The sequence below is a fragment of the Octopus bimaculoides genome, chromosome 6 (genome assembly GCF_046866305.1).
Source record: "Octopus bimaculoides isolate indiv1 chromosome 6, ASM4686630v1, whole genome shotgun sequence".
NCBI classification, from domain to species: domain Eukaryota; kingdom Metazoa; phylum Mollusca; class Cephalopoda; order Octopoda; family Octopodidae; genus Octopus; species Octopus bimaculoides.
In genome coordinates this window covers 117,401,194-117,411,546 of record NC_142933.1, presented here as the reverse complement: position 1 = coordinate 117,411,546, position 10,353 = coordinate 117,401,194, and the positions used below count along the sequence as shown (strand labels likewise).

Here is a 10,353-nt window from a genome sequence, read left to right as displayed (position 1 = left end):
TATTTATATATATGTATGAAGTCACATGGCCTCGTGGTTTCAATTCCTAGACCGGGTGCGTTTCAGGCAAAGTCAACTTGATGGAGAAAGTGAGCTAATGTGTGGCACGAACATTTGATCATTATAAAAATATCATTTGTGCACGTCGTTCAGCTCATACGTCGTCATCGACCGGAAAGTGTCTCTCGTATATATATATATATATATATATGGGAGAATATACAAATAATAACAACAGACGAGGACAGGTGGTGTAAATAACAAAAGTATATATTAATATGACGCTCGGGAATACGGAAAGTCTTTGACGTTTCGAGCTACGCTCTTCAACAGAAAAAATACGGAGACAAGGAGAAAAACACGGAGAAAAAAAATTGAATAGTGTTCAGTCAACGGTATATATATATATATATATATATATATATATATATATATATATATATATATATATATATATATATATATATATATGTGCGTATGTGTGCATAGTTTACACATAAAATCATTCATGAGCCTGAGAGTAAAGTAAACAATCCTTTGGCATTGGTAAATAGCAAGCATTGAAAAGATAGAATTCGTAGTAACCGGGGTGTGGGCGGAACAAAAAGAAATGAAATCTTGGTTCGAAAATGAATTCTGTACATGGAGCAAAATTTACGCAAAACACTTTTTTGAAGTTTATTACACAACTGTAGAACACAGCAGCAGAAATTTGATGCGGAGGCGTAGTTTCTTAGTTGGAAACCGGATCCATATTTATTAATATCAAAATAAAAGGAGGCATACAAAAATAAAAAAAAACAAACAAACATAAATGTATACACAAAGAGATGTACAGTAATATATACACGTTCACTTTATATAAACATATACACACATATGTATGCATGCATATATGTATGTATGCACGTATGTATGCATAATTTCTGTAAGTATATATATATATATATATATATATATATATATATATATGTATGTATGTATGTATGTATGTATGTATGTATGTATGTATGTATGTATATATATATATATATATATATATATATATATGTATGTATGTATGTATATATATATGTATATATATATATACATATACGTAAAAAAATAAATGAGTGCGTGCGTTACATAAATATTTTCAGGATTAAATAACTCGACAACGGGAAATGACATGTGTGTGTGTGTGTGTGTGTGTGTGTTTATATATATATATGTATATATATATAATTTTAAAAAAGTGTAGAAAATAAACATGCGAACATATACTAAATACACAGACGAACGGAAAACACAGAAGGTCACCGATTCCTCTTCAGTTATTGGTCAGACGGTCAAGCGCAATTTCGGCCATTATCGATAATACTAATTCCACTCTGGAAGCACCGGCAAGAAACTTGCCGGGAATCGGACCAAAACATAACAAAACAATAAACAGAATAAAAGCTTAGGGCCACACGAAGACAACAATTAAAAATCATGATACATATACAGCAAATAAAGACCTAGGACTGCAAGACAAGACAAAAATGGGTAACGCGAAGGCGAAATGAAAAACTGTCCTAAAGGACTATAAACACAGGAGGAGTAGACCGAGGAGCTCAGAAAATCGTGACCAGTCTGGTCGAAGGCAACTCGTAAAAGAATGAAACCGCCTTAGGCCGTCGCGGATCACGTGATAGTGGCCGAAATTACGCTCGACCCTCTGGCCAGTAACTGAAGAGGAGTTGGTGACCTGTGTTTTCCGTTAGTCTGTGTGTTTAGTATATGTTCGTATGTTTTTCTACACGCTTTGTTGAATTATATATATATATATATATATATATATATATATATATATATATATATATATATATATATATATATATATATAAATATATATATATATATATATACATATATATATATATACAGGTATGTCATTTTCCGTTATCTTTTTATTTAATCTTGAATATATATATATATATATATATATATATATATATATATATATATATATATATATATGTATGTATGTATATAACTTGATCAGATAAAACAAATGAAGTGAGAGAATAGATATTTCATCCATTGTTGACAGCTGAGTTCTATTTGATTCTTTGAATCTCTACTCTTGTCATATATATATGCACACACACAAATATATACATAGTGCAACAACTTCACCTCGTCATTCCATGTCCGCAACCAGAGAGGGTCTAAAACGACCCTTAGAAACTCTCCCTCCCCAACAGACTAACAAATACTGATATCTTTGTAATACCAACTTTTTACAAATTTCGTAGTTAAAGTAGGCCGAACGTTCTCTAATATATTGCTGGTGTACATTGTGTCAACGCCATAACAGTGCGAGAAGAATATGAATTTGGGAAGGCTTCAAGTCAAGACAATGAGACACGGAAACTCATCATGGTCTGCAACCTGTGCAACTTTTGTATGTCTATATGTGTCTATATTTCTACATATCCCACTATATACATAAATATATCTATATGTCTTTATAAATATATTCATATATCTTATATATTAATATATCTTTGCTTGAGTACATACACGTATTTCATTCTAAACGCATATAAGCCCAAATACACAGATATGTGTGTGTGTGTGTGTGTGTGTGTGTGTGTGTGTGTGTGTGTGTGTGTGTGTGTGTGTGTGTGTTCGCGTGTGCATGTGACTTCGTTCACCGAGGAGGACTCAATTGTTCGATCAAGTGAATTACCTGCACCTGTACCCTTAACGTAGTTCTCAGATAGAATCAGCGGGAAGGCCATGCATGTTGTATTATAGGCACGATCTATCACGAGAGCCTATGTAGTTTTCGTGCTGTCCGGTTCCATTTACAATGTATGGATCGAGCCGTAGCTACAGAAAATGACATTTACCCAAGATGGCACACGGTAGAATCGATACCAGAATCTTATGGCTGTAAAACAATCTCCTAAAACAATCAGTCAAACTGCGCTCCCCACTTTCTCTCTCTTTTTCTCTCTCACACTCACACACGCACGCATGCATGCACGTACACACACATACACATGCACATGCACATGCACATAGTTGCATAATTACGTTTCAAACAATGGAGAAACCGCAATTTGAGGCAAAGTATTCAAGACATAATAAAGTAGGGATATTTATAATGATGATGTCTTTTGTAAGACCAGTCGACTTTCTTGCTCCTCAGAATTCGTGTGGTCCCCATACCAACTCTAAAGAGAAATAAACAGGACGTGTCTTGGAAGGGCTATCACACACACGCACACACACATACGCACACAGGTTATACATACATTATGCGCATACATCATGCATATATATAATTACATGTTTAAACCTTATTTTAACAATGTCATTTACTAAAATGCTGTTGAATTAAAACAATACTAAATTTTAAAATACTTCGACTTTTTTTTTTACATTGGTGTAAAGCCGACGAATTTGTAGAGGAAGAGTGTGATCGACTGAACGTTTTGAATCTATTCCAGTTTATGCCTGGTACTTTTTTTTATCGCTCCCGCCTATCCAAGTTCAATTTGTTATAAAAGCGTCTTCAAAGAATTAATGATAATCGCTGTGCTCACAAATGTATATACATTTGTCCATATACTATGTATTCTTGGATGTAACTCTTTATTTTTCATTTTCAATTTTTTTTTCTCTGTTAGATATACATTTTTTTTTTGCAATATGGCGCGAATTTGTAAACGCCATATTACATAGCTTCTCGAGTCCAGAAAATTATAGCTTAAACGGATAACCAGCTTATTTTAGTGATAGTTTGTTACCGGTAATTATTATTCGATGACCGAGTTGTTCGAGGGCTATCATGTTTCCTTTCTTCTCTGGATGCCGCTTCCTCTTTCTTTTCCTTGGCTGGCTGTTGAAATATATCTGGTCTCTGTGAAATGGCACCGCGATCTCGTTTTGGTTTGAATCTACCAGACCTAGAAATTGAAATTGTTCGTAAACGATGCGTTTCCGTAGAATCTGTGTTATAATCTGGAAATTGTCTCTTAAGTTCTTCAGGTATGGTATATTTGCCGTCAATGCCATTTGAATCTTTTGGCTTCTTTTTTAAGTATTTTCTAATCGTTTCCATGTTTTACTTTTTAATTTTATATTAGAAAATATGTGATATTTTTTTTATTGATCACAATATCGTTGGTATTCAGTGATTGTAATTATATACGAGTATTTCTTCGAGATTCGGGTGGGAAGAAAAATAAGTATGTGAAGATTTTGATTTCTCACATAATGGTTCAGTAATTAAAATGAAATTTACAAATAGCAAAAACAGCAACAAAATAAAATCCTCCGAGTTTTTCTTCTTACAAGTGAGGCAGGTCTGAGTTTTGATTAAGTGTATTAGGCCTTGGGCATATATTATTTCTTTTTTCAGGTATTCTCACTCCAGCAATCTGAAAGAAGAAATATAATAAAATTAACATCTGTGTAAATTCAACGAATGTACTGAATACAGAATGGCTGACAAAAAAAAAAAAAAAAAAAAGAGGAGATAATCAAGGCTAGAATGCCTTTGATTGCAAGTCTACTCTATTAAGATTGACCGGATGCTAAACAACAACAGCAGTAACCCTCCTCATACATACCATTTAAATTAATTCATAAATCCTTCTCTAATTCAATAATAATTCTTTACTGATTTATAAATCGTCCGTCTTATAGCTGGAAACAATGGCCCTTTTCGGCAGCTTGGGATAGGGTTCCAACCGATCATTCAGTGTTACTAAAGATTCATAAAAATATTTACTTGTCCCTTCCAAAATGACGAGATGACGTAGCTGATGGCGATTTATTGAAAATATAAATAAAACTAAGCTTGGCCCAGCTCATTTGCATAGCTTCCCAGCGAAACTAATTACATATAACCTCTGTGAGATCTCTAGATTACGTCCACACTAATACATAAATAAGTAGTTCCAATGATCAGAAATTGGGAATACTCATCGTCGGAGGATGCATATATTTTTATAGTTTTTAAATATGCATTTAATACTACTTGACTACGTGCGATTGTCCATGTGTTTGAAAGCGTCTATGACAGATGTGTGGGCGAACAGAACAATACTAAAAAGATAGCTGAGTGATAAGGCCGTCAATAAAAGTAGAGTTTATATGAGCGATATTAGGTGAAGTAAGTGCAGAGACTAGGCCAAACATGGTAAATGTGTCCCAAATCATGCTATCTACGTAATACAGTTGTTTTATGTGCGAATAGCGCGTCTAATTGCACACAAGTAGTTTTTAGCCCGGTTGGTGATGATTTTCTTTGTGGGTCGTTATGCGCTCACATGAAGAAAGCGGGGAATACGAAGAGGGCACAACGAAGGAACAGGGTGTTTAGAGGGAGGAGTCACGAATATTCTTAGATACAAATATATTTCAACCAAGTACATTTCTTGCATACAAAGATATTTTCAAAACGTTTTTTTTTGTCGGGAGAAAATATGAATAATAATGATTGCGTTATCAGGTGGGCGTCAAGGCTCAATATAAGTTCGTTGTATTAATTCTCACCTTCTATAATTTCCATGAATGATAAAACATTGGGGACACGAGTTCAATTAGTTATCAAGAAAAGAGTACATGCTGGATGATTAAAGTCTCAGAAACTATGGACAATAAATAAACCACAGTCCAAAGTTAACTTATGTTTTATTAAATTAATCTTTTTTAAAAATTTTCTTTTGTAGCGTACACTCGAGTGAAATTCCCCTCCTCTCTATTATATATACATACATACGAACGTAATAGATAACAGCTAGCCTTTGGCTGCATTTTGGACCCCGTTGTGTCCACCACTCTGATTGGTTGGTATTGGCGCAATTTGTTCCTTACTCTATCGCGCCAATACACAGCGTATAACCAACCGAAGTACCTAAATAAGGTTACGTGTGACAGCCTGTTCTCAACTCAGTTTCGAGCCTACAATTCCTTATAAAAACCCAGCTTCTCTTCATCTCGATGTCTTTCGGTTCCAGACCTTTTAAGATCTAGCCACTGGCCACAAAAAATAATTATAATGGGAGAAGGAGATACTCCACAGGTACCATAAACCTTCCATTCCATTATAAAATGGTGCCACCATCGTCCTAAAGTCAACATCTCTTTACGTACACAACTCAACAAGCAACTCGCCCTGGTTACAACACTGCCCTGGTTACAACACTGCCCTGTTCGTGAATTAATTCACCATGGATCAACAACGAAAATACAACCTGTGAGAACTCCTGCACCAAGTGACCCAGGCAGCAGCATCACAGCCACAACTTCACCCTAGCCAAAGGCTAGCTGTCATCTACTATGTTCGTATGTATGTATATATAATAGAATTTCACTCGAGTGTGCGCTACACTTTCTTCGTTTTGAAAATCTTTTGATGGGACATTTGTAAAACGTCTTTCAGTGAAAGGGGGTAGGGATGAGTGACGAAAGGCTGAGAGCCAGCGTTGCATACAGAAAAAAAAAGTAATTCTCTTTTCATCGATTTGGCAGATATGGAAAAGACTATTGCTTCGTCGAGGCGGTCTGAAAGACTAAAAAACGTCTGGTTCTGTTACCCGTTCTTGACAAAATCAAGATCAAAATAATATTAGTTATTGCACCAATTATTTCTTCTCACCACTGCATTAATGCTCTTAATTAATCCGAGTTTTTTTTTATCTTCTTTATATCAAGTTTTATGAGATTAACTCGTTCAAAGCAGTACATGAGGGACTCGATGATTGTAGGCGTCAGCAAATACAACGCACAAACAGTTGATAAGTTCACAGTGAAATAAATTAGTCTACTGTGTGAAAGAAGAGAAACTTAACGTTTCGAACAGATCGCTTCATTACAGAGTATACACATACGATTATACAAGGATTACACACGATAATAATTTCTTCATGGGACTGGTGGAAATCCCATGGAACGAAACAGATTAAGATAAGTTATTTAAAAAAGAAAGGATGGTTTGCATTTTAATATTTATTTTGCTGAGTTATTTCACTTCCAGTCACAATGATACATAAGATTTTAAAATTTCTTCTCAGCTAAGCGCTTTATATTTCTCTTTTTACTTCTTCAAAACACATTTTAACCATGTAACTCCCCTCTTCATGTATTTAACATTTCTCTCTTACTCTTCACCTCTCGCTTCCACTAACCACATGAGTGACAGCATAATGCATCGGCTGGTTGTCTGCTCTCTCACTCATTCTCACATTTCCTCTTCCTCTCTCTTACTCCACCACTTCCTCCTCTCTAACAATCTATAATATTCTTCTACGAAGATTATAGATTTAATTCCTTAAAAAAAAACAAAAAACTTTTTGCTTTCAACACACTACTTCCATGACCGCCATCATCATCATCAGCATCATCACTGTAGTTTTTAGTAACAAAGCTAATTTCATTTCAATTCAGTTCAGCTGTTTGTTTATATCTACTTTTTCTTGCTGTTGATGTATCTTTACTCTGACAATACAAACACTATCTGCCTCATCCTATCTCCCCCTCTCTCTCTCTCAGATATTAAAGAATATGGAAAAAAGATGCACAAAATACATATATTTCATTTTGTTATTGCTGATGTTGTTGCAGCTTATTACGAAATTCTCAAAAGTTCTAGTAAGTCATCTGGTTCTCGAAGAATCTGGCCTCGTTTTGAGTACGTGATATTGATAATTCACAGAGATGACGAAACCTTAATGTCCACTACTCCTGCAACGAGACTTGACATGAGTTTGGCATGTATGCAGTGAGCAGGTACCTATTACTGAGGAAGCAAAATATATTGAAATCGCGTGATCTGGTAGTTCCGGCACCCATTCCAGACGATTGTCGTCTGCTGCGACATGTGTGACTGCTTTTAAGCACTGTGCGCCTGTATGAAAGGACCTCTCACGGCGAATAACGCAGTACTCGGCGTTCTAACAATATATCCGCGTTAAGGTGGATGTAAATTAATATTAATATATTTAATATTTAAAGCAAGGAACAAAAATATTCCTTATATATACACACACGCATATACATACAGTGGGAGAAAATGATATAAATCACTGACCAAAAAAATCTTCATTTTCAGTGATATTTATCAGAGACAACTCGAAACACGGTTCAGATTTATTCTGACTTCGTCATCAAAATAGCGCTTCCATGTTACTTAGCGAAGAAATAATGAATGAATCCAAAGTAAGTATGTAAACACTTCTATATTTGTTGCCGTATGAAAATAGAAATGTGTGTAGCAATTAAATCGTACAGAAAAACCTTCTATCAAAAAATAAGAATATTAAATAAAGCTAATTGGAAATCGTTATACCAGCAGGGAAAATAGTAAACGAACAAACTAAACAACATTTTATACTACTTAGTATATTACAGGAACTGGTTTTATTTCCTCCAAATATGAAAATGACCTTATTGAACTCAGAAAGTACAAGGAAGACAATTTTGTAAAGTATTTTATCTGAAGTTTTATCATTTTTACCAATCGGCTGATTGTGTATAGTAAAAAAACATGAAATAAAATGAAATGAAATGAAAGAATAGTTCCAAGGTAATATTTACTGGAGACAGTAATATGATATACCTTGGGTGATATGATATATGCCTTAGGTAGCCGAAAGCTATCTTTGTTTGAACGACATTTGAAATCAGTAACATATAACTTTTCTCAGCCTTACTATGTCTTAGTTTAAAGTTATTATTTTACAAACACACACACACACGCGTATGTATGCGGGTAAGCACTTAAATGCATTTAAACAATTTCACAAAGACAGGATTTTATGTCTGTACATATATTACATTGGTTTCATCCTTTCCTACGGTTCATTTCACTTTGTGCAGACCCGTGACAAGCCGGTAGTATAGAGAGAAAATCGTACCATGAAAATTCAATCGTTTTTTTATTTCTCTCGCCTTGACCATACAACTTTTAATCTATATTATGTTAATTATTTCTTAATAAGTTGACCAGCTATTTGCGACACCAGTGCCTGGATAAACACTGAGATTCTATATATCGCTGACCAGGGAATCGGATACTGTGTCTAGTTGGAAGTCTGCCACCGACAAGGCCAAGGAAGGCCGAAATAACATGATTTGGTAGTTCCGGCGGTCACGGAGGACGATTATCGCCCGCCAACGATAAATACACGAGTGCTTATATGCACCACAAGTTCATACGAGACGTTCTTTCACGGAAAATTACGTAGTATTCTGTGTTCTAACACAACCTCCACCTTTTAGTGGGAGATAAATATTACTTTTTGGTATTAATATTGCTCCTGTCGCTATTGATTATTATGTTACAGATTTGAGGCAACGTATACAGAAAAACATATACACTCACATACACGCGTGTGTGTGTATGTGTGTTTAAGAAAAACGTATCTTTTATGATATATTTAAGATTCCTCCAAAGTTACCAGAACGAAATTTTGCAAACCAATTTCATACTGTCTTCTGTGTAATAACCAGAGCATCATCTTCGTTGATGCTACCCCCGGTGGCGAACTAGCATAACTTTTTAAAGAAACATTAAGTAAGGTTAATCTACAGATTAAAATAGTACAAAGGCCTGGTGACCCTATAAAGTCCCTGATCTGTAGAACTTATCCATTTGATAAGTCCCCATGTACGGAGAACAATTGCAGTGTATGTAGGATGAACCCACAGGTTAACTGTAAGGTTAAGAATATAGTGTATAACTTACGATGTTCTGAGGGACGGTACAGAAACATAACAACAACTTAAAGTGGAGAGACTGTTCGCAGCATAAGAGAGCGTACAGGTGAGCACTGGCGAGAGCTCAAAGACGAGAAAGGCTCATCAGTGCTCTACCAACCTGCTCAAACAGAACATAGAGGTTAAGGTATTATTGACGCATAGAACTGACACAACACTTAGATCACAGAGGCTACACATATACTAATAGATAGATCGAGCCTCAATAGAAAACACGAATGGAGCAATAACACCCACCAATACACCACACAATATGACGACTAAAGACAGAAGGGAGGAGAAGAGAGAGAAAAATGAAATAAAATAAAGCAGATACAAACAAAGTAATACACACACAATGAACATATATGCACATACCTGTGATAAATATATTACACACAAAAACACTCATGCAATAACTTCAAAGACGGCTGCAGCAATATCAAGAACACGAACAACAACGACAACGCAACAGCAGTGACAACGTTGGCAATAACAACGATAGCAACAACAACAACAACAGTTACGATGGCAGCAGCGTGGGTGAACACACAAACACAGAGAGATACAGGAACAGTACCAAATTCCAGGCCCGAGGACAGTAGCAGCGACAAA

The 10,353-nt window shown here is 35.3% G+C and overlaps 1 protein-coding gene across 3 annotated transcripts in view; it reads right to left on the bottom strand.

The window, feature by feature from the left end:
- Positions 1–1,019: 1,019 nt before the first annotated feature.
- LOC106875289 (uncharacterized) overlaps positions 1,020–10,353 on the bottom strand; it is an 86,874-nt gene continuing 77,540 nt past the window's right edge. For all 3 annotated transcript variants that reach the window (XM_089354488.1, XM_089354489.1, XM_089354490.1), the window contains one exon: positions 1,020–4,415. In XM_089354488.1, coding sequence (XP_089210614.1) covers positions 3,779–4,096 — 318 coding nt within the window. In that variant the 5' untranslated portion in view covers positions 4,097–4,415 and the 3' untranslated portion in view covers positions 1,020–3,778. The remainder of the gene's footprint in view (positions 4,416–10,353) is intronic.